Source organism: Ranitomeya imitator, chromosome 3, assembly GCF_032444005.1.
Source record: "Ranitomeya imitator isolate aRanImi1 chromosome 3, aRanImi1.pri, whole genome shotgun sequence".
Taxonomy (NCBI): domain Eukaryota; kingdom Metazoa; phylum Chordata; class Amphibia; order Anura; family Dendrobatidae; genus Ranitomeya; species Ranitomeya imitator.
Genome location: NC_091284.1, coordinates 711,254,157 through 711,279,815, shown reverse-complemented (window position 1 = coordinate 711,279,815; position 25,659 = coordinate 711,254,157). Strand labels below are relative to the sequence as shown.

The 25,659-nt window shown below is 41.6% G+C and overlaps 1 protein-coding gene across 2 annotated transcripts in view; it reads right to left on the bottom strand.

The window, feature by feature from the left end:
* Positions 1 to 9,715: 9,715 nt before the first annotated feature.
* The window catches only part of COL2A1 (collagen type II alpha 1 chain), a 59,436-nt gene continuing 43,492 nt past the window's right edge, over positions 9,716 to 25,659 (bottom strand). For both annotated transcript variants that reach the window (XM_069758674.1, XM_069758675.1), the window contains 16 exons: positions 24,429 to 24,536; positions 24,004 to 24,057; positions 22,452 to 22,505; positions 22,144 to 22,305; positions 20,024 to 20,131; positions 17,734 to 17,841; positions 17,249 to 17,302; positions 16,796 to 16,903; positions 15,575 to 15,628; positions 14,795 to 14,902; positions 14,175 to 14,228; positions 13,974 to 14,081; positions 13,593 to 13,881; positions 12,560 to 12,747; positions 12,145 to 12,387; positions 9,716 to 11,167 (listed from right to left, as the gene is read on the bottom strand). In XM_069758674.1, the coding sequence (XP_069614775.1) occupies positions 11,021 to 11,167; positions 12,145 to 12,387; positions 12,560 to 12,747; positions 13,593 to 13,881; positions 13,974 to 14,081; positions 14,175 to 14,228; positions 14,795 to 14,902; positions 15,575 to 15,628; positions 16,796 to 16,903; positions 17,249 to 17,302; positions 17,734 to 17,841; positions 20,024 to 20,131; positions 22,144 to 22,305; positions 22,452 to 22,505; positions 24,004 to 24,057; positions 24,429 to 24,536 (1,947 nt within the window). In that variant the 3' untranslated portion in view covers positions 9,716 to 11,020. The remainder of the gene's footprint in view (positions 11,168 to 12,144; positions 12,388 to 12,559; positions 12,748 to 13,592; positions 13,882 to 13,973; positions 14,082 to 14,174; positions 14,229 to 14,794; positions 14,903 to 15,574; positions 15,629 to 16,795; positions 16,904 to 17,248; positions 17,303 to 17,733; positions 17,842 to 20,023; positions 20,132 to 22,143; positions 22,306 to 22,451; positions 22,506 to 24,003; positions 24,058 to 24,428; positions 24,537 to 25,659) is intronic.

Here is a 25,659-nt window from a genome sequence, read left to right as displayed (position 1 = left end):
AGTTGGGTTTCGCGACACCCGACTTTGTCAAAAGTCGGGTTGGGTGAAATCGGCCGATTATTGCGAAAAGTCGGGGGCCGACCGAAACACGAAACCCAATGCAAATCAATGGGGAATCAAAGTCGGCAGTGAGTGGAGGACAGGAAAACACCTACAGTGTCCATTTTAATGCCAAAAACATCAATTCTTATTTCTTAAGCTTGTCAATCTTAATTTACTTTATAATAATAGTTAGGCATTGAAATCAGGGGGTCATTTGGCTAAAGTTGTGGGGGGGGTAGGTCTGGCTCAAGAATTTCTTGGGCCCAGGAAATGCGGAATACGTCACTGCGGTGGAGCAGGGAGAGGTATTTCAACTTTGCAAGTGCTATGATCCTGAGCAAGCAGGGGGGGGGGCACTCATTGGCACTGGCACAGGGCCCCTCATAGTACGGCGGTGTGTTTGATGGCAGGTGGCGCCTCCCACTGCCAGAGACACTTTTGCGTACTATGAGGGGCCCAGTGCCAGTGACGTCGCCAATGATTATGCCCCCCACCTGATGAAGGAACCTGCACTTTCCTCTTTGTCCCCATGTAAGGTGGTATAGTATGCGGGATGGGGAACCTGACTTTCAGCAGGGTCAGATTCAGGCTGTGTAGAGTGCAAGGGTAATGTAGTGGTCTGGGTCAATGTACCAGTAGACTCATCTAGCAGTGGCTGGGCAATAGGCAGGATGAGGAGGAAACACAGATATAGGTCCAAATAATAAAGTAGGCTAAAAGCAGTTAAAAATTGGTAACAGGACAAAACAGGCGGCATAGCTTTGTTCAGTGGAGGACAACTGTAATGAGTGGCGCAGACACAGTTAGTAGGCCCACAATAAAAAAAGTTGGCTAAATGCAGTTCAAAATTGGTAACAGGAATAAACAGGCTGAATTGCTTTGTTCAGTGGAGGATAACTGTCATGAGTGGCGCAGACACAGTTTGTAGGCCCACAATAAAAAAGTAGGCTAAATGCAGTTCAAAATTGGTAACAGGACTAAACAGGCAGCATTGCTTTGTTCAGTGGAGGACAACTGTATTGAGTGGCGCAGACACAGTTTGTAGGCCCACAATAAAAAAGTAGGCTAAATGCAGTTCAAAATTGGTAACAGGATTAAACAGGCGGCATAGCTTTGTTCAGTGGAGGACAACTGTAATGAGTGGCGCAGACACAGTTAGTAGGCCCACAATAAAAAAGTAGGCTAAATGCAGTTCAAAATTGGTAACAGGACTAAACAGGTGGCATAGCTTTGTTCGGTGGAGGACAATTGTAATGAGTGGCGCAGACACAGTTAGTAGGCCCAAAATAAAGTAGGCTAAATGCAGTTCAAAATTGGTAACAGGACTAAACAGGTGGCATAGCTTTGTTCAGTGGAGGACAACTGTAATGAGTGGCGCAGACAGTTAGTAGGCCCAAAATAAAAAAGTAGGCTAAATGCAGTTCAAAATTGGTAACAGGACTAAACAGGTGGCATAGCTTTGTTCAGTGGAGGACAACTGTAATGAGTGGCGCAGACACAGTTAGTAGGCCCAAAATAAAAAAAGGTGGCTAAATGCAGTTCAAAATTGGTAACAGGACTAAACAGGCGGCCTAGCTTTGTTCAGTGGAGGACAACGGTAATGAATGGCACAGACACGGTTGGTAGGCCCAAATATAAAAGTAGGCTAAAAGCAGTTCAAAATTGGCAACAGGACTAAACAGGCGGCATAGCTAGGTACTGGGGTGGGCTCCTCTGCTGAGTAGCAGACAGTGGTAGTAGGTGCAAAGTATTAACTGGTCAAAATGGAGGCCAGGGCCCCTGTATATTTTAACTATCATCTATCATTTCAACAAACTTGTATTGGCAGTGCCATTGAAGGATTTAACAGCACAGACTACACAGTGGTGGAGCAGGGAGAGGTAACTATTGCAAGTGGTAGAGCACTTTTCAAGCTGGGGGGGAACACTCTCGTGGGCGGCGGTACTGGCAAAGGGCCCCTCATATTACGACGGTGTGTCTGACGTTGGTTGTGCACCACCACCATCAGAGACACTTCATTGTACTATGAGGGACCCTGTGCAAGTGCCATCGCCCAAGAGTGGGTGCACCCACCTGTCCAGGGTAACGGCACTCGCATTGGTGCTTGCCCCACGTGGTGACCACGGCCCTGTGCGGGGAGTCAGCCCATTTAGGGAGGTATAAAAATTGCCTATAGTGGACATTTAGCAGCTGCAAATGGCGGAATTGGAGAAGTCAGTAAGAGGAAGCCAAAAGCAAGACATTTTTCAGGCAAGCTACGTGTCAGCAGGAAAAGGTGGGGCAAAATAATTTGAAATCCATGATTGGTTCATTTTAATGAAGGTTAGATCATCAAAATTCTGGGTAGCCAGACGTGTCCTTTTTTCAGTCAGTATTGAACCAGCAGCACTGAAGACTCTTTCTGATAGCACACTTGAAGCAGGGAAAGCGAGCTCCTGTAATGCATATTCTGCCAATTCAGGCCAGGTGTCTATTTTAGATGCCCAGTAATCAAAGGGGAATGACCTGTGAGGGAGAACATCGATAAGGGAGGAAAAGTAGTTCATAACCATACCGGACAAATGCTGTCTCCTGTCACTTTGAATCAATGCAGCACTTCCTGTCGTGTCAGCGGTCATTGCGAAATCACTCCACAACCTGGTCATAAAACCCCTCTGTCCAACGCCACTTCGGATTTCTGCACCTCTAACACCTCTGCCATGTTGCCCCCTACGGCTCGTGTGAGAACCATCTCCGCTGCTGTGTGCTCGGAAAACCTAAACCAAACGGTCTACAAGAGTTGCTTGTTTGATAGCCAATATTTGCTCAAGGTTCTCATGCGGTGTGATATTTTGTAATTTTACTTTATATCGTGGATCCAGGAGGAAGGTCAACCAGTAATCATCATCGGTCATCATTTTGATAATGTGGGGGTTACTTTTTAGGATACGCAAGGCATACTCAGCCATGTGGGCCAATGTTCCAGGTGTCAATTCACTGCTTGTGCTGGGTTGAGGAGCACTTTCTTGCAAATCAACATCACTTGTGTCCCGCAAAAGCCCTGTACCTGAACTTGCAACCAGTTTCTATTGCCCCCTGTGAAGCATCCTCCTCCCATAAATATTCATCCCCATCATCCTCCTCCTCTTCATCTGCCACCTCGTCCAGGAGAGTTCCCTGAGCAGACAATGGCTGACTGTTATCAAGGCTTCCCTCCTCCTCGGCTGCAGACGCCAGCTCCTTAATGTGCGTCAAACTTTGCTTCAGCAGGATGCTCATGCTTATGATGGCGTCGTCTGCACTTACCAGCCGCGTGCATTCCTCAAAACACTGAAGGACTTGACAGAGGTCTTGGAGCTTCGACCACTGCACACCAGACAACTCCATGTCTGCCATCCAACTGCCTGCCTGTGTATGTGTATCCTCCCACAAATTAATTACAGCACGCCTCTGTTCGCACAGCCTCTGAACCATGTGCAGTGTGGAGTTCCACCTTGTTGCAACGTCGATTATTAGGTGGTGCTGGGGAAGATTCAGTGATCGCTGATGGTTCAGCATACAGCTTGAGTGTACGGGCGACCAGCGGATGTGCAAGCAAAGTCTTCGCACCTTCAGGAGCAGGGTGTTGTGAATTCTGCTCTTGGGTTCCCTCCAGTGGTTGTAGGTGGGAATGCAGTTGTCTCTGAGTCACAGACCTGGCCAGGTGTATCGGATGATTACAATTCTGACTGGGATATTTAAGTGGGCAGGATCCTTTAGCCCTTGCCAGTAGTCAATGTTCCTTGTGAAGTGTTGGATCACTTTCTGGCTTCTCGTGCTTGCTGCCTATTTCAGCAAAGATTAGTGTTTGGTTTTTGTTTCTGTGGCACACTGCCAGTGTGCTTGTTTCAGTTTTATTCCTGCTCTGATTGAAGGATTCACTGGAGTTGCAGATTTACGCTCCTACATCTTTTAGTAAAGATGTAGGAAGTTTTTGTATATTCTGCTGTGAATGTTTTGAAGGGTTTTTTATACTGACCGCACAGAACTCTGTCCTATTCTGTCCTATCTAGCTAGAGTGGCCTCCTGTGCGAATCCTGTTTTTCTGCCTGTGTATGTTTTTTCCTCTCCGCCTCACCGCCAATATTTGTTGGGGGCTGTCTATCCTTTGGGGATTTTCTCTGAGGCAAGATAGTATTCCTATTTCCATCTTTAGGGATATTTAGTTCTCCGGCTGTGACGAGGTGTCTAGGTGTGTTAGGTACACTCCACGGCTACTTCTAGTTGCGGTGTTAAGTTCAGGATTGTGGTCAGTACATTGGCCACTTTCTCCAGTGAATGTTCTCATGCAGCTCCTAGGTCACCGGATCATAACAGCAGGGCTGGTAACTCCGGATAATTTTTGAGGAAGCACTGCACCACCAGGTTCAAGGTGTGTGCCAGGCAAGGTATGTGTTTAAGTTCTGAAAGGGCTATGGCAGCCATAAAATTCCTTCTGTTATCACCGACTACCTTGCCTGCCTCAAGATGTACACTGCCCAGCCATGACTGAGTTTGTTGCTGCAAGTACTCGGCCAGTACTTCCGCGGTGTGTCTGTTGTCGCCCAAACACTTCATTTCTAACACAGCCTGCTGACGCTTACCACTAGCTGTTCGATAATGGGACACCTCATGTGCAACACAGGCAGCTGCGGATGGAGTGGTCGTGCGACTGCGCTCTGTGGACGAGCTTTCGATTCTGGAGGAGGAGGAGGGGTGGCGAACGCCTGCAGTCAACTGTTTCCTAGACTGTAGGCTAGGCAGAACTGTCCCACTATGGCTGTCCCCTGTGGACCCTGTATCCACCACATTAACCCAGTGTGCCGTGATGGATACGTAACGTCCCTGGCCATGCCTACTGGTCCATGCATCTGTTGTGAGGTGCACCTTTCTACTGACTGATTGCCTCAGTGCATGGACAATGCAGTCTTTGACATGCTGGTGGAGGGCTGGGATGGCTTGTCTCACAAAGTGTTGACTGGGTAGGTCATAGCATGGTACTGCGTAGGCCATCAGGGCTTTGAAGGCTTCGCTTTCAACCAACCAGTAGGGCTTCATCTCTTTTGAGATTAGTCTAACAATGTGGGCGTTCAAACCCTGTGTACGCGGATGAGAGGATGAGTACTTTCTTTTCCTAACGAGAGTCTCTTGTAGGGTGAACTGGACTGGAGAGGTGCATATGGTGGAACTAGTGGTGGTGGTGGTGGACATGGCGGATTGAGAGAGGGTTGGTGATGGTATTCTCGATGTTGGCCTACATACAGTGTTTCCTACCAAGAACCTTGTGATTCCCTGACCGCTTTGACCTTGCGACAATACCTCCACATTTGCTGCTGGTGGTATCCTAACCAGTGGGCTTACAGTGAGGGAAGTAATGTAGCGTTGCTGACTACCTTCATTCTGAGCAGGTGCACCAACGGTACGGGACGTTTGGTAGTTAGTCCAGGCTTGCAAGTGCATGCTGGTTAAATGTCTAAGCATGCACGTTGTATTTAAATTTTGAAGATTCTTCCCTCTGCTAAAGGTCTTTGAGCATTTCTTACAGATAACTTTTGACTGATCATTCGGATCTTGGTTAAAAAATTGCCACACTGCACTCTTCCTACTATGGAATACCTTTTCAGGCATTGCACGCTGTGCTACTTTCACCAGATGGCCACGCTGTCCTAAAACTGTTTTTGTTTTTGACAAACTTTTTGGCCTGATACAGGCCTGCCAGATGAAAGCTGTTGCTATGTAGATGGCTGCTGCGGATCATCCTCCTCCGCTTCTAAGCTACTGGCAGCGGCACCCTCTTCCCCCAATGGCTGCCAGTCTAGGTCAACAACTGGGTCATTTTCACCTCCTCTTCAATGTCATGTGCACCTTCCTCTGTGTCACCGTGTAAGTTGCTATAGCGTTCGGGACGGGGCACCATAGTCTCATCAGGGTCAGATTCTGGCTCAGTACACTACGAGGGCAATGTAGTGATCTGAGTCAATGGAACAGCATAATAATCTAGCTGTGGCTGTGCATCAGTGCACTCCATGTCCGATTCATCTTGTAATGGGCAGTTAACAATTTCCCTTTCTAACCCAGGCACGGTATGTGTAAAGAGCTCTATGGAGTAACCTGTAGTGTTGCCTGACGCATCCTTCACTTTTCGTTTGGGTGAAGGACACAAGGAAACGTCTTATTCCTGACCAGGAGCATCCACTGACGACTCGCTGCTTTTATATTTGGAACTTTCTGGGGAGGAGGCGAAAGATCTAGAGGCTGAGTCAGCAAGGAAAGCCAAAACTTTTTCCTGCTGCTCCGGCTTTAAAAGCCGTTTTCCTACTCCCAGATAAGGGAGCCTTCGAGGCCTTGTGTAGCCAGACGACGATGCTGGATCAACACCTCCAGGCTTAGGTGCTATTGTGCTTTTGCCACTACCACCAGATGCACCACCGCCACCATCAGTACCAGCTTGCAACCACCGCCAACGGCTTATTCCACCTGACTTCCTCATTTTTTAGAAAATCTAACCAAAATAACAACCGTTATATGGTACTGTAAAACAAGGTAGAAGGTGTATATAAACGTGTTGAGATTTTAAATCTCCCTTTTTTGGGGGGGAGACTGAACAAAAAATCAGCCCCTGTGCAAAAAAACAACACAATGTAAGTGGCTGAAAGTGGCTGGCTGATATACGACAAACTAACAGGACAGAAGTATATCCACTTTGTGAGAATTTGAATCTCCCCTTTTTTTGGGGGAGACTGAACCACAACTTAGGCCCAGTGTATATAACAACGCAATCTAAGTGGCAGAAAGTGGCTGGCTGATATACGACAAACTAACAGGACAGAAGTATATCCACTGTTTGAGAATTTGTATTGAATTTGCCGACTTCAACTCAAAAATGTTTCACAAATCCGTTCATTCCTCAACCAAGAATCTGCAAAAACCCTAGTCCATGCCCTCATCATCTCTCGTCTTGACTACTGCAACCTCCTGATCTGTGGGCTCCCCTCTAAAACTCTCGCACCCCTCCAATCTATTCTAAACTCTGCTGCCCGACTAATCCACCTATCCCGCTATTCCCCGGCCTCTCCCTTCTTTCAATCCCTTCACTGGCTCCCCATTGCCCAGAGACTCCAGTACAAAATCCTAACCATGACGTACAAAGCCATCCACAACCTATCTCCTCCATACATCTGTGACCTCGTCTCCCGGTATTTACCTACACGCAACCTCCGATCCTCACAAGATCTCCTTCTCTACTCCCCTCTTATCTCCTCTTCACACAATCGTATACAAGATTTCTCTCGCGTATCACCCCTACTCTGGAACCCTCTACGACAACACATCAGACTCTCGCCTACCATCAAAACCTTCAAAAAGAACCTGAAGACCCACCTCTTCCGACAAGCCTACAACCTGCAGTAACCACCGATCGACCAAACCGCTGCATGACCAGCTCTATCCTCACCTACTGTATTCTCACCCATCCCTTTTAGATTGTGAGCCTTCGCGGGCAGGGTCCTCACTCCTCCTGTACCAGTTATGACTTGTATTGTTTAAGATTATTGTACTTGTTTTTATTATGTATACCCCTCCTCACATGTAAAGCGCCACCATGGAATAAATGGCGCTATAACAATAAATAATAATAATAATTTGAATCTCCCTCTTTTTTTTGGGAGACTGAACCACAACTTAGGCCCAGTGTATATAACAACGCAATCTAAGTGGCAGAAAGTGGCTGGCTGACATACGACAAACTAACAGGACAGAAGTATATCCACTTTGTGAGAATATGAATCTCCCTCTTTTTTTTGGGAGACTGAACCACAACTTAGGCCCAGTGTTTATAACAACGCAATCTAAGTGGCAGAATGTGGCTGGCTGATATACGACAAACTAACAGGACAGAAGTATATCCACTTTGTGAAAACTTGAATCTCCCTTTTTTGGGGGGAGACTGAACCACAACTTAGGCCCAGTGTATATAACAACACAATCTAAGTGGCAGATAGTGGCTGGCTGATATACGACAAATTAACAGGACAGAAGTATATCCACTTTGTGAGAACTTGAATCTCCCTTTTTTGGGGGGAGACTGAACCACAACTTAGGCCCAGTGTATATAACAACACAATCTAAGTGGCAGATAGTGGCTGGCTGATATACGACAAATTAACAGGACAGAAGTATATCCACTTTGTGAGAACTTGAATCTCCCTTTTTTGGGGGGAGACTAAACCACTACTTAGGCCCAGTGTATATAACAATGCAATCTAAGTGGCAGAAAGTGGCTGGCTGATATACGACAAACTAACAGGACAGAAGTATATCCACTTTGTGAGAATTTGAATCTCACTTTTTTGGGGGGAGACTGAACCAAAACTCAGGCCCAGTGTATAAAGCAACACAATGTAAGTGGCAGAAAGTGGCTGGAAGATATATGAAAAAATACAAGGACTGTAGTACAATTTCAATCTCCCTACAATGATCTCAGGAAAAGTATGGCAGCAATAAAAAGGACTGCTGCACACAAAAGTGAGGAGTGGACAAATAAACAAGATAACTGTGCAGAAAGGAGCAACAGGATTTTTGCTTTTAAAAAAGCAGTTGGTTTGCACAGCGGCGTGCAAACAGCAGTGCAGCTATCAGGGAGCCTTATAAGGCAGCCTAATAAGCTACAGAGCTGATGCACAAAAATCTAGCCTCCACTGTCCATGCAAAGAAATGGTGGTGTTGGACAGTGGAAATCGCTAGAGCAGAAGCAGTTTGGGGGTTAATCTTCTCTCCCTAACTATATCCCTTCTTCTGATGAAGCTGCGGCAACCTCTCCCTATGCTACGATCGGCAGAAGTAAGATGGCGGTCGGCGTGCATGCCCCTTTATAGCCCCTGTGACGCCACAGAAAGCTAGCCAATCACTGTCATGCCTTTCTCTAAGATGGTTGGGATCAAGACCTATGTCATCACGCTGCCCACACTATGCGTCCTCCTTCATTGGCTGAAAAATGGTGCTGAAAGCGTCATACGAAACGTGACTTTGGCATGAAGATCGCCAACTTCATGGCCGATCCCACACTAGGATCGGGTCGGGTTTCATGAAACCCGACTTTGCCAAAAGTCGGCGATTTTTTAATTTGTCCGATCCGTTTCGCTCAACCCTAGTGATGAGACCCTTACCACTACCATATGTGCCAGATTGGAAAGCCTCTTCGGGCACCTCCAATTTTTGCCAACTTAGCCTGTCTATGTATTACATGGCTACATATTAGCAACTTGTGCGTGCCAGCAATGGCTTATCCTTTGTCAATGTCATCTGATCACCATGGCTTTGCAATGCTGGACCCACAGTGATCAGCTAATTGCCTGACTACAAGCTTTCATTACCACAATTCTAGGGTTAAATTAGCTGCATTATATCATATGAAGGTTCACTTTCTTGTAGTAAACATATTCAAGAGATTTAGTATTCTCTTAGGTTACTAGTATATGTTCCAGGTTTCTATACCTAGGGGCAGAACAAAAAAACAAATAAAAAATAAAAAGCCTTGTGAATTATTTTTTTTAATTAAAATTTTTATTTGTGTTGTTTCGTTCTGTCATGAAATATCCCAGATAAGATTAACATCATTCAACAAAGATTACATCATAGGATGGAATTTAATACAAATAAAAAAATCAAACAAAACGGGTTTTATTTTTTATAGAAAAAGCTTTCTATCTTTATTGCGGAAGAACAGAAGGGACGAGAAAATGAGAAGAGGAAAAAAAAAGGTACAGTAAGACAATTATTTCACAAGAAAGATTAGTGTTGGTGTTGAACATGTTTACTAGCCTACCATGCTGAAAATCAGTATTGCAAAATAAAAAAAAATATCTATTTTACATATACAAAATAGTACATATTTTTATTTAATCCGTTACGGTCTTGCTTCCCCCCCAACCCCCTCTTGCCAAAAATGTCTACCTGTTTGTCCCTTAAAGTCAGAAATACTTATAATTTTCGGATAGAAAATTCAGGGATCAACAATTTACATACATAATTGGGAAAACGACAAGGATATAATTTTGAATGGCTTTGACCTAAATAATATAAATCATCCACTTGCCCACTACAATACTGATTTTATTGACTCTAGCTGCTAAACTTTGGCATTGTCCACGTTCCACCATAAAATAGCAACATTTAAGTCACCATTTTCTATTCCACTGATTCCTCATGATCCTTGATCTTTGATCCATCTTTTAGTCTTCTACTAAACCCAGAAGCATAAGGGAGGCACCTTATCTTGATGAAACAAGCCACGATCTCTCCATCCATTTCTGGAGCATTTACTGTGTGTTTAGTTCAGCTTCAAGATTAAACTTGTGTCTTTATAGTTGTTTAGTTAGTGTGAGGTAGCTTAAACCTGGGAAGTTTTAGAATTTGTCCTAAACTTCCTTCATCTCATATTGGAAAAAAAAACAAAGGGCAGGCAAACTTGAAATCCTGGAACTTTTTTGTTTTGCTATCTACAGTATAATAAAAAAAAAAGCAAAAAGAACAAAGCTCAGATCGACTTGTACTTTCCAAAAAAGTTATTTTTATATCAGTTGATGTTACAAAATACAAACTTTTTTACAACAATAGCACCATTTTATTCAATGACACACAGTACTTCTGCTGGAATACACTGTGAGGGGGGGAGGGTCGCTTTAAACTGCACTTCGTACATCGGTTAGGAGGGGGCCTTCAATCATGCCAGTTAGTGTCACACCTTCACCTGACCCATAGGTCTTACAGGAAGACAATAAATAAATAATACCATGATTTTATTCCGTAGTCTGCCCAGTTCTGGCCTTGCAATACAAAATAAAATGTCCAAAATGTAAGCGCGTGGATGAATGGAAATTTGGGGTCGGTTCAGCCATTCAGTGCAGAAGTCCTAAAAGTGATTGGAAAGTACTCAGGTCCTTAGGGTTTTTATTTATTTTTATTTACTTTTTTGTTTTTGTTTTTACAAGAAGCAAACTGGGCCAATGTCAACGCCAAATTCCTGATCAGCTCCACCAATATCCATAGGTGCAATGTCTACAATGGGCAGGCGGGAAGTTTTCTGTGTCCTGTATTCTATAACTGTCTTGCCCCATTTGCCAGTGTGTTTCTGAAATAAATAAGAAACAATGGTTAGTTGAAAGATAAAATATACATCAACTCATTGTCCTTAAAACAGACTCAATGTACTGGGATGCGGAGAGGTATTCCTGAAATTTCCTACACATTATTGCCATTTAGCCCGGCAGATTCATCCCCGACTCAAACTCTACTATAATGGGAAACTTTTGGTGCAATATAGCTTCTATACAACATGGTGCACTTTACACAGACTAGAATAAGACATATTTTTACTTTTACTTAAAGGGAATCTGTCACCTCATTTTGGCCCTATAATCTGCGGCCACTGGCATCAGGGGCTTATCTACAGCATTCTGTAATGCATTCTGTAATGCTGTAGATAAGCCCCCAATGTTACCTGAAAGAGAGGAAAAACAAGTTAGAATATACTCACCCAGGGGAGGTCCGGTGCGGTCTGGTCCGATGGGCATCGCAGGTCCGGGTCCGGCGCCTCCCAGTTTCATGCGATGTCGTCCTCTTCTTTGCTTCCTGTCGCGGCTGCTGCGCAGGCATACTGATTTGCCCATTTGAGGGCAGAGCAAAGTACTGCAGTGCGCAGGCGCCAGGAAAGGTCAGAGAGGCCCAGCACCTGCGCACTGAGGTACTTTACGCTGCCCTCAACAGGGCAAATCAGTACTCCTGCGCAGGAGCCGCGACAGAAGCAAGGAGGATGACAACATCTTATGAAGATGGGAGGCGCCGGACCCGGACCTGCGACGCCCATAGGATCCGAACCGGGACCGCTCTGGGTGAGCATAATCTAGCTTGTTTTTCTTCTCTTTCAGGTTACATCGGGGGCTTATCTACAGCAGTACAGAATGCTGTAGATAAGCCCCTAATGGTGGTGGCTGCAGTTTATGAGGCCAAAATGAGGTGACAGATTCCCTTTAATATGCATTTATATGACCCTCATAGTTTATACTCTATTTAATATATTTTCTTGAGTATTTCTAGATTTTTATTTACCTTGCAGCCATCTTCCAAGGCGGTGTATGTAAATCTGCTGTTGCCCTCAGCTCTGATCTCGACATCATTGGATCCCTGGAGCAGGAGAGCCTTTTTCAGGTTGCCTGAGGCCTCTTCCATGAAAGCTATGCTGTTCTTGCAGTGGTAGGTGATGTTCTGTGATGCATCAGTAGACAGCAGGCGCAGGAAGGTCATCTGGATACTGGCAGTATTGGGTGCAGAGCTGTCTTCACCATAGCTGAACTGCAGTTACAGAGACAATAATAAATGTAAGTTGGTGACCAATGAAGAAATAAGAAATGTAACATTAACAATGTGCAGATTTTATTATCCATTAAACTTGTATTATGGTAATTTAGTACATTTGTTTACAGCTGTAGATTATATAAAAATGGGAAGATAGAAAAGAACTTACTTGGAATCCACCATTGATGGTCTCTCCAAACCAGATGTGCTTCTTGTCCTTGGTCTTGCTTGTCCACCAGTTCTTCTTGGGTATTTTGGTTGGGTTGGGGTAAACACATGTTTCTCCAGTTTCCATGTTACAGAAGACTTTAATGGCATCCACAGTGCAACCCTGGTTGGGATCAATCCAGTAGTCACCTGCAAAGAATGATCGTGATATTTAAAGGAGAGTCTTCACTTTTCTGCATTAGGTGTCTCATTATTTCAACATTATTTTTTTACATGAAATTCTACAATCCTGATCTAAAAACCTAAACTCAAATACAGACTGAATTTATCATATAGGTAAAGTGGGTGTCTACTCAAGGCCACACATACAATGTATCTGGTACTGTGGAAAAAGCACTTTATATCATTCCATGAATTAAATAAAAATAGCCTCTCATATTCTATTTTCTTAACTTAAAGGGGTTGACCAGGATTTATATCCTTAGGAAAAGTCATCAATTTCAATGCACAGAGCTGATCAATCTGCAATGGCTATTCTCTGGCATGGCAGCTCAGCTCTTATTGAAGTGAATGGGAGCTGAGTTGCAGTATCTGAGTCCTGTAGTTGAGCCTGAAATGCAGTGCTATTACGGCTATGTACATTGTATACATCTGGCCCAGGGACGGACATGTAATTGGTGCAGCCTGTGCAGTCGCACGGGGCCCATTTCTACCTCCAAAACAAGTGCAATTTTGAATTTTTAGCAGCTCTTGGGCTGCAAAGGGCCCATATATTGTTCTTGCACAGGGGCCCTTTTGTGTCTGTGTCCGCCAGTGATCTGGCCATAGTGGAGGTTGCAAACAGCTGATTAATGGGGTTTCTGAATATTGAACCCCAGTCAATCTGATATTAATGACCTATCCTAGGAATGGTTCATCAATATAGAAGTCCTGGGCGACCTCTTTTAGTTTTTCAGAAAGTGTTTTTGAATTTGAATGATTATATGGAAATTCAAGAAGACAGAGATCCATGTTTATGATTGTTTTATACATACCACTCTTCCAGTCAGGATGGCACAGTTTCAGGTCACGGCAAGTACGAGCTGGGTTCTTCTTGCTACCATCTGGGCTACGAATGCTCTCGATTTGGTTGTTCAGTGATTTAAGAGTGGCATCAACCTCAACATCATGCTGGCGAAGATTGCTAGAGGCCTGGTCAGCACGCATGTAACGGAGAGGATCAGGTCCTTTCTCAGGTTGAGATAGGCCAGCAAACGCAGACATGTCAATGCCAGGGCCGGGAGGACCAGGAGGACCAGGTGGACCAGGTTGACCAGGAGGACCCTATTAAAATAACCACAAAAGAGGAATTTTATCACTATCAAACTATACTTATTGTAAATGATTCAAGTAAATATCACATTGTTTATACTTACAGCAGGGCCAGTTTCACCACCACGACCACGGGGACCAGGTGGACCAATTGGACCAGGCAAACCATTAGAACCATCTTTTCCAGAAGGACCAACAGGGCCGGGAGCACCCTAAATAGGTTAAAATAAGATATATTAGTGATATTTATCAATATGACCTTTTTGTCTAATATTATTTTGTTTTTGGATATATTCAAAACTTACTCTTGGACCAGAAGGACCGGCAGGACCAGTAGCACCTTGATCACCAGCAGTACCCTAAAAGTAAAATATTAAATAAAATATATGGCACTTGTATTGTGAGCCCTATGTATGATGGCAATACTTGTGATTTAATTCAAGAAATGTCATTGGATCAAACGGCATTCAACATCTAAATGTAAAATAAGTTACAGATTGAGTAGCTCAATAACCTTTAAGTATTGACTGTGGTGCTTTAATGTATAAGTTTGCCAATACCTAAACTTTATTTTACCTTTTAATACCATTTTTTAAATTCATAATATCTAGAATTGTGATACTAGTCAACATGGAAATGGTCAGCGTACATTGATAGATGGTTTGTAGTCTGTTGCCATTGAGTATTTGACAGAATTGTATGTAGCACAAGACAAACATCAGTGAATCTACCCTATAGAACAGTGATATCACCTATATACCAGCACTAGAGTCATTATAGCAGCCTGGCACACAATGCTATATATCAGTGAGGACAGTCCATATATCTCCAGCACTACAAATACATACTAGATTGATATTCTAGTTTTTATCAGCCTTGCTATAGGCACCACATATCGTAAATATGTTTTTCCAGTTCTACTTACTGGAGGTCCGGGAAGACCCTGAAGACCAGTGAATCCTCTGTGTCCCTTTTGTCCTCTCTCTCCAGCTTCACCACCCTCACCCTTGTCACCACGAGGACCTTGAGGACCCTAAAATAGAGATGAGTGTTAACAAATTATAAATCAAAAGTGTATGACCTGATAAATTTTTACTTTCATACCGAAGATTTTACATTTGATGCCATTTCTAATGTATTTCCATGACACAGAAACCTTTCTATTTTAACAATATTGAAATAAATTTCGGCACCCGTGTAAAGTATGGACCCCACTATAAATTCTCTAAGCTGCATTTGCATTAGGTTTGTATGTTCTCCCCGTGTTTGTATGGGTTTCCTCCGGGTTCTCCGGTTTCCCCCCACACTCCAAAGACATACTGATAGGGAATCTAGATTGTGAGCCCCAATGGGGACAGTGATGTTGATGTCTGTGAAGTGCTGTGGAATATGATGGTGCTATATAAGCAAAGCATAATAGAATAGTCTTGAAAAACACCCAACATCGCTTTAAGGCTAGGTTTCCAATTATCAGTTTTTTTGTGCAGTTTTGAAGTAAGAACCAGAAACGCATCATAAGTGGAAGACACCTGGCAAGAAAAGACTGAGACTTCTCTTTCTCCTGAATCCACTTCTGGCTCTTAGATTCAAAAACTGGATGAAAAACCTGAATGTGTGAATGCAGCCTAATTTTATCTGTCACTATGCATATTAGTTATTTTATAGCATTATTGTGGCATTAATATATGTAAATAACTGTACTTACAGGCAGACCACGAGCTCCAGCGGGACCAGATGGACCCAAAGGACCTTGATTACCCTAAAAAAAGGAAAAAACCAAAATGGTAAATATATTGTTATAAGGTGTTGTTATATAGTTTTGGTTTCCTAGATGTCATTTGTTATATGAATAATTTTACAAACAATGAGTATACCTATGGTTGAAGACATCTAAGGAAAATAGAAAAAGAGGCAAAATATCTATGTATATTTCTTATGTTATTCATCATTGTTACAGGTCATTATTAATAAAATGTCTCCATAAAAATTCTGAAGGAGGTAGTGTGGTAAAGTGGCCATATAATGATAGTAGTAGGTATAAGTATTAATTTACAGTGAGAGGCATGACCACTTTACAATAAAAAGTACAGTGTGAGATTAAGATGCATTAAATAAACTGTAAATTTATGTAAAAATACTCTCTCAAGAGTCATATGTATTGTAGAAACCATTAAGTCATTTACACACGTCTTATGACCGGAACATCCCACAGATGCTCGATCAGATAGACGTCTGGGAAATTTAGAAGCCAAATCAAAACCTTGGCCTTGGGGGTCAAGTCATGTTCCTTAATCCATTCCTGAACATATTTTGCAGTGCGATAGGGGGAATTATCCTATTGAGAACGTCCATAGCCAATAGAGCATACTGTTCCTATGAAGGGATATAACGTGGTCTGTACAATGTCTAGGTGGATGGTCAGTGTCAATGTAACATTCACAATAAGGTAGGGCCCAAAGGTTTCCGCTATACATTCTTCTTCTTATAGAGCAATTAGTTGCCATCTCTTCTCGAGGCAAGTGATGCACAAACATTAGGCCAACCAGATGATGTAAAGGAAGACATGACCCATCAGACCAGGGCACCTTGGTCCATTTCCGATGCTCACTTGCCCATTGTAGGCACCTTTGTCAATAGACAAGACTAGCATGAGCGCTCTTCACTGATCTGCGGCTGCACAGCCCCGTATTCAGCAAGTTGCAATGCTCTGTGTGCTGACACTTTTCTACCAATTTGTGCTACAGACCGTAGGTGTAGCTTCTCAAGGGCTCAGATCTTTATGCTTGCCAAATTTTTCAGCTTCTACCACATTTAATTTAATAATTGACCGTTCTCTTGCCGCCTAATACATTGCACCCACGGACATCAATTAATACAATCAATTTTCCAGGTCATTGTTCCGATGCCAAATGAATAAGATACTTACAGATTCTCCTCTGTCTCCCTGTTTTCCAGTTGGGCCAACAGGGCCAGGAGCACCAGGGGAACCGGGAGCACCCGGAGCGCCAAGAGGGCCAGTCTCACCACGGTCACCCTGAAGGAATGAAAAAAATGATGGAGGATTATCAGAAATGGAGAACATCATGGAATGGATATCAATGTCTAATATTATCTTCTGTGTGTGCAAAATCAACAATGTGGCTAAAGTGCAATGTTTGGATTATCATTATTATCATTATTTTACACCAGATAGAAAAAATAATCAATGTGACAAAAATCTGGTTTATTAGGAATTTGGTATGCATGTATCAGTTTAGTATCTATAGTATCTGATCAAAATTACTAAAATGTAAAACTACATATTTACTTAATGAAATTTCAAATTAAAGTGGTTGTGATGTTTCTTAAAGAGATTACCATATGTACTAATCAATCTTACCTTTATACCAACAGAACCATCACGGCCAGGAGGACCATCAGATCCAGGGTTACCCTAAGGAAACATAATAGTTTTGAATCCTTTTCTTTGAGATCAGATTTATGTTTCCATACAATTTTATAGCTTTTTAAATGAACCACCATTTGGTCTGGATTAATGGATATTTATACCACAGTGTTATGAAGTGGTGTCTCTAGAAAAACCTAAGAAGGTGTTACAGTCCATGAGATCATGAAGAACATGTGGCGATATATCTGGGATTTTTTATTTTCTCCATGTAGTTTGTGCTTCCTGGGTATGTCAGCATGACACTTATTATAAATCAGTAATGTGTAAAAATAATGGTTCTAAACTTTTTGCACAAATGTAACCAGAAAATACTGAGTCAGACATTTGTTACATGGTTATGAAACTCATTGTATAACATGACTGATTTCTATTATTTGGTTAATACCTAATATTATGCGTCTAAATTTTCTACTTACTTCACGTCCAGGCTCTCCAGCAGGTCCAGTCAAACCAGGTGGGCCAACAGGGCCAGGGGGTCCACGGTCACCAGCACCTCCTGAGCTTCCTTGTTTTCCAGGCTCACCCTAAAAAACATTTGATTAATATCAGAATATTCAGAATATAATCACACACATTCATAGACAGTCAATGAACAGCTTAACAGGGTTCCCAATTTTACAAACTTATTATAATATGTGTTGTGAAACTAAGAAATAAAAAAAATAAAATAAGAGTGCAATACATCATCATGGACACGGATATTAATATGTATTGTTTTATGTTCAGATATGACATAAAAAACATTGAAGATTATGCACCAAAATCCACATGTGTTACAGACGTTAAATCAGTGGGGAAAATCCACGGAAATAATTGATAGACTGCACGTTTTAAAATCTGTAGGTCAGGTGAATTACCGTATGGTAAATTTTCCGGACTGTGGGGATGAAATTTTTAATCTCTGTTGCTACTTTAATCCAGTGTGTATTTTTTACACAAATCTGGACAGAACATCTGCAGCAAATCGGCATCACGTGAACAAGCCCTTACAGATCAAGAATTGACTTTATGAGTTAAGATTAGAAATTGAGTTTAATTTACAATGGCTGTCTTGACTCCAGTGGATCCATGAAAAGACTTGATTATTAAAAATTAAACAAAACACCTAAATATATATCCTAATGGTAGCCATTGAAATATATACACCTATACAAAAAGGCTCCATGCAAGAGCAAATGCGGATAAAAGATATTTTTATTTTCAAATCACAATAAAATAAGACCAAAAGGTAATAAAAATCAGTATAACAGGGCCCTGTAAACATACAGGGCCCTGGACGAAGCATTTCACTGCGAAACGCGCGTCGGGTGTGGTGGACGCCTGGATCCTCTCTGTCACCTCTGGTAATGATTATGTTTGTATACCTTAATATCTTATATACATGTCACTATGATTGAATAGACTTCATTGGACCCCCTTTTTGGCCTTATTTGGGATTATTTTCTCCTGTATGTTTAGATAATGTTCATACATACTCTGGCCTATTATATAGGGGTGTATTGTCTCGTGAGATAGGATTTTAATGTCATGTGTTGCACTATGCAGAAATAACTAACATTCATTACCTTACTTATACATATATTTATATTTTGATTGTTTATATGTGAGTTATCTCCAGGTGTGTCCACTTTTTCTTTCCTGTATTTGTGGTCCTCATCCTTGAGTTATACTGATTTTTATTACCTTTTGGTCTTATTTTATTGTGAGTTGAAAATAAAAATATCTTTTATCTGCATTTGCTCTTGTGTGGAGCCTGTTTGTATAGGTGTATATATATTAAAAATTAAATTCAGCAGTAATCCTCTGTGCAGTGGTAGGGCTCACTCACACTAGTGTATAACAGAGGCCGAGAGCTCTCTGATGTTTTATCGGAGAGCACTGGGTCCATTTTTATACAATGGGGCAGCTCAGATCTGCTGTTATTTTCTCATGTCAATTCCCTCAGAGAGATACAATAGTGAAAACTGATCTATAAGTTGTGATTATAAGTTGGATTTGGAAACCATCTATAATTGTCTCTATACGATCCCCGTGACAAAGCATAAGGTGAAACGTGTGTTAGGGCGTGGCCATCCATTTAGAGGTTGGGAATTATCGGTTGGATATTGGAATATTGAAGACTCTTGTACACTATCACTATCTATTTATGCCAAGTGTGTTAGTTCTTATACATGACTTATACAAAATACTTTTTGGCTGATTTGTACAACAAATGTACAGTATGTATATCCTTTTTGCAAGATTATGGTACTAATTTTGATGTCTGTACATGTTTTTTTTTGATTCCCCTATTTCTATAAAACCTTTTTAGATGTTTCTGATAAAAATGGTGTTTTTTATCATATTGTACCTGCTCGTAGGATTTATGTCTCTACATATTGTTAAAACAAAATCTTGAGTATTAATTTTGATTTTGCTAATTTTTGTTTAAAACCCTGTTTTGTTTTGTCAAGTACGTACATTTGTGGAATGAGCTTGTTATGTATTACTCTTTTTTGTAGAAGTTATCCTAAATAAAGTTTTGAGCTACATGTATATACATATAACATACTTATAATGCTCAAGTGTAAAGAGTTTTTATATTGCATGATAAAAAAAGAAACTTTTATAATACAAAGGAAATTTGCATTACTACTTTCATGCAAGAGTATTTACAAGGTCATTGCATAAAATACATAAAAACAATTGTATGTTGCACAAACTTACAGATGGTCCAGGAAGACCAGGGAAACCTCTCTCACCACGCTGACCAGGCAAACCAACAATACCACGCTGTCCAGCCAAACCTTGAGGACCAGGAGGACCATCAGGACCCTAAAAACAAGAATCATATTTAAAGTTAGAATATCTCTTATATATTCTGTATTGGTACAGTAGCAACAAGCAGCTCACTAGCCTCTTTCACACTTCAGTTATTTGGCGTCAGTCTAAAACCACCATTTTCCTCAAATAACGGATCCGTCATTTTTTTTGACGGATCCGTTATTTTCCCATAGACTTGCATTAGTGACGGATTGTGACGGATGGTCGTCCGTTCCATCCGCCATGCGACGGATCCGTCGACATTTGGCGGACGTTTTCTGAAAATAGACGGACATTGGAACGTTTTTTGTCAACGCCGAAATGGCGGATCGCGACGGATCCGTCGCGTCCGCCATTCCATAGAATGGGCGCCTATGGGCGACGGATCCGCCGCAACCGTTTTTTCGGCGGATCCGTCGCCCCAATCCGTTTTTTCAATTGCGCATGCTCCAAAAAGTAGATACTTCTCCCAGACAACCCCCAAGTAACGGATCCGTCAAAAAAACGGATCCGTTAGAACCGTTTTCGCAACAATTGTGACGGATCCGTCAATCCGTCACTATGTCGGTAGTGACTGACGCCAAAAGACTGAAGTGTGAAAGAGGCCTAAGGCTACTTTCACACATCAGGTTTTCGCTGTCAGGCTCAATCTGGCTAAATTAAAAAAAAACGGATCTGGCGGATCCAGTTTTTTTCCCCATAGACTTGTATTAGTGCCGGATTGTGCCGGATGACATTGCATTTCGTCTGTTTTTCGCCGGATCCGGAAAATCTGCCATTTCCGGTTTCTGTAAAAAACGTTTATAGCAACGTTTTTTGTCCAAATTGGATGTGTTTAAAAAAAATGTTCCTGTGCTGTGATAATCTTATCAATGTGCCCCTGTTTACTGTTACTGTTTAATGGCCGTGTCTGACTGTACAGGAACATGGTCTGATCATACCACAGCTCCTGGGCAGGGGAGGAAGCAAAAGAGTGTACAGAAATTACAGCATAGGATCGCAAATGATTCTTTCTTTGAGGTAAACTATTTTTAAAAACAGGCAGGGAAATGTTTTATCTCAGAAAAAGAATCAGCTGCGATCCCGTGCTGTCCTGTCTGTATACTCTCTTTTGCTTCCCCCTGCCCAGACCATCAGACCATGTTCAATAGATCAATACATCTTGGGATAATAGCTTCCACAATTGGATGTGTATAAAATATTTTTCCTGTGCTGAGATAATCTTATAAATGTGCCCCTGCTGTGTACTGTGTAATGGCCGTGTCTGACTGTGCAGGAACATGGTTGGATCGTACCACAGCTCCTGGGCAGGGGAGGAAGCAAAAGAGTGTACAGAAAGAACAGCATGGGGTCACAGCTGATTCTTTTTGTGAGGAAAAGGCAGGGAAACACTTTTCCTCACAAAAAGATTTTTTTATTTTTCATGATAAAAGTTTTTCTTCATCAATTGAGTGCTTGAGGTTGCTCTACAATATTGACTTTATTTTTTCCTCTGAAGCACTGAGTTATTGGAGTGTGCAGGTTATATCTAAATCACTTTATAAATATTTTTATATATAAAATGTACTTTGTTCGCGGTAAAACCCTTTTAACGTCAGTCGAACGTACCAGCTTTGACTGACCATCTATTGTGTACAGGGGCCACCCAACTTTTTGGCGAACAAAATAATGTTTATGGGGGATCTTAACTTTTTCCCAACAAGATATGACGGTCCGGACATAAAAAGGATTAGGCTGAACTTCAATGCCCAATCTTTTCTTTTTATTACTATGAGCAATATGCCACTATCAAAAGAGTTGTGGTAAGGTAGTGGATTACTTCTCACTTTTCTCATGGAAATCACAGTCACTCTCATAACCAAGACTACATGAATATCAGGAAGAATAGCTGTTGGACAAACTAGGGTTTGGCTGATAGCTTTTGTTTATGGCCTCCTTAAGTCTTTCAGAAGTACAATAAAGTGCTAACTCTTGCCTCCATCGGAAAATTGGATTAGTATCACAATGAGTGTGTGAATACTCACATTAGGACCATCTTCACCAGGCTCTCCCTTCTCACCAGGAGCTCCAGCAGGACCCTGAAGACCTGGATCACCAGCACGGCCAGGTGGACCACCATCACCACGGGCACCCTTAGGCCCATCTTTTCCAGAACCACCAGGTGGACCAGGGGGACCGGGGTTTCCCTGTGAAATATACGTTTTTTAATATTTAGGTATCAGTAAACATGGCAGGTAGCATATCATTTGTGCCAGGGTACATGATAGGAATATATAAGCCTTGTGATATTAATAAGTACTTGTGTATTTATAAATGAAATCAAGTTTCTTACATTTGCGCCAGGGGGACCAACTCTGCCTGCAGCACCTGGGAATCCAGTAGCACCCTAAAAAGAAGAAAATATGATTTAATCACAACCATTCTATACACTATTTCACGTACCATATAGCTAAAAGGAAAACTGTACTCTATTGTAAGACAACTAATTATCCATGTCCCAAAGAATATATTTATCATATCTGTTATATCTATCTCCTTGTATGAATTGGTAAATTTGTGTCTTGTATCACCATTATTATTATGCAGCGATGATGGTCTAAATTCACATGTGACCTATTTTCTCAACTTACAACAATATAAAGCAATAGAGGAACAAATATTAATGAAACAAAAGCTCGTTAACAAGAGTAAGTGATAATGGCTTATTTGGCATATGCCAATTTTCTTAAAGAGGCACTGTATTATTTTGTTTGGGCAACTGAATATGTAAGGTATTGGCTTAAATACATGTTTAATCTTTTTTGCTGCCCAGTAAACCTCCCACAGATAACTGCAATAGAGATGAAAGGTTCGTAGGAATCAGCCTTGATGTATTTATTCATTATCCTTCACTTGAATTAATGTCAGAAGCACATTTCCTGAATAAAGGACATGAGGCACCGTCGACCAATGATATTCTTTGTTCTCATAAAAGAAGCAGTCAATGACTTTTTCTTGCTTGTCATTTGATTGCTGAACATTACATTGTGATCGGGAGAAATCATGCAAACTATCATTTATGCGAACAATCACTGTGCTGAACACTGTGCCATATGAAAGGGCCTTAAAGGGAATTTGTCACCAGGTTTTTGCTACCACATCTGATGGCAGCATAATGGAAGGGCAGAGACCCCGATATCAGCGATGTATCACTTACTTAACTGCTTGCTGTAGTTTTGATAGAATCATTTTTTGTTTCTGTTGCAAAACTAGCAGTTCTCTGAATGCTGAGCTGTGTATAATCCCACCCACATCACTGATTGGCAGCTTTTTGTGTATACCATGCATAGGCAGAAAGTTGCCAATCAGTGGAAGGGGCTGGGTTATATAGAGTTCATGAATATAGAGGATTACATGGCAGCAGGTTTAATAGTGCTCTAGTGACAATCTCATGTTTATCAAAACTACAGCAAGCAGCCCAGTAAAAGACTGATCACTGTAATCCGAGTCTCTGCCTCTACATTCCGTGGCTATAAAGTAAAAATATGGTGCGCACAGAGGAACCTGAGTTTGCGTCTGGATTTTCCAACAGAAAATCCCCAACAGAATACCTTGGTGCATAAGGTTTTATCAGGTCACAACCACACGTTTTTAGTTGCTACATTGACCCATGAAACGTTTCTGCACTAAAGCTATCCTTATGTAAAATGTATTTTATGAAACACTCGGAAGAGCCACTTGCAGTGTCCATGTGATTAAAGACAATAGTTTTTAGGCCGAATCCAAGTATCATTGTTTGAGTGATGGTCTACACACATTCCTATTTTTCTTATTGTAGATGTTAGAAGGAATGTGTTATGGAATTAGTAGCTTAATACTGCCAATAAATAAAATAATATACTTACAGATGGACCTTGGGCACCACGAGCGCCTTTAGGACCATTAACACCAGTTGGACCCTAAAATTACAAAAGCACATTGAACATGTTACATATTTGATGTGACATTTTACTGCTGCAAACAATAATTTTCCATCTCGTATGCTTAATAGGTGTAGGAATATACAATTTAGTCCAGTTTCACACATCTGTGATGCACAGACCGCAATGCACAGACTGGGAACGGGTCTTCTGATCCAGAATCGGCAGCCTCTTATACAAACTGACTTAAGAGACTGCTGAGTTGAAGTCAGGAGATGGTGATTGTCCTAAATATCTAATAGTAAAATGGAAGCATTTACAGGTACAATATGTGCGTATTCTGAGGTTTATATTACTGTATTTAGTTTTCAGATTTTACTAGTTATTCATTTTAGAAATAAAGCGCAAACCTGTGGACCCGGAGCGCCAGATGGGCCTTGTGGACCAGGAGCACCAGCGTCGCCCTTCTGTCCAGATTCTCCCTGCTCACCCTTGATACCAGCTTGACCATCAGAACCCTATAATGCAAAGGAGAAAACATCTCAGAACAGATAGTAGTAAGACAAAAAAATTATGGAACTAAAATTCCCGTTAATCTCTTCAAATCAGTAAGTAATCCTTACAAATATGAGTTCCATGAGTGGATTCCAAGAAGAAGGAATGTTGAATCTCTAACCAAACGTTTCAATGGCATTGTTAAGGGTATTGAGCTACTTGTTCAATGCCCTTTTACTCCTCCTTAACCATGTGAATTGATAATGGATATACTCATATATGCCACTTAAACTATTCTAAAAAACTGCAGCATCAACGTAAGTAAAGATATTGACTTGATGCCCTCCTTGATGTTTATTGCAATGCAATTTCCAATTAATAGATGAAGTTATTTATTTTGTACAGCATTTAACCCCTTATCGCCCTATGACATTATATGTACGTCATTGGTTGCCTTCCTCTCTTTTATGCGGGCACTGGTGCTGAGCCTGCACCTGTTTCGGCACATGACAGCTAATTTGATCAGCTGTCATGTGCCCCTAACAGCCGCAGGTGGAATTGCGATCCACCCGCTGCTGTTAACTAGTTAAATGCTTAACCTGCGCAAACAAGGTGCGCGCCTCAGGTGTCACATGATTGCGGGGCGCCGATGAGTTAGCAGTGGCTGTCGTTCATAGCAGATGAGCATTTCATGTGTAACACAAGAGATCAGATGATCGCAGCTTCTAGTCTCCCATGGAGACTCCCATGGAGACTATTGAAGCAAGTAAAAAGTAAAAAAAAAAAAGTTTTTAAAAATATTTTAAAGCTTTCAAAAATATAAAAGTTCAACTCACCCCCCGTTTTGCCCCAATCAAAATAAAACAATAAAAAATACACATATTTGGTATTGCCATGTTCAGAAATGCCCAATCTATCAATATATCTAAAAAATTAATCAGATTGGTAAACGGCATAATGAGAAAAAAAAAATCAAAATGTCAGAATTACGTTTCCTTGGTCGCTGCAACATTGCAATAAAATGCAATAACAGGGGATCAAAACATTGTATCTATGCCAAAATGGTATCAATAAAAATGCCAGCTCAACATGCAAAAAATAAGCCCTCACCCAGACCAAGATAATGAAAAATGAAGACGCTGCGGG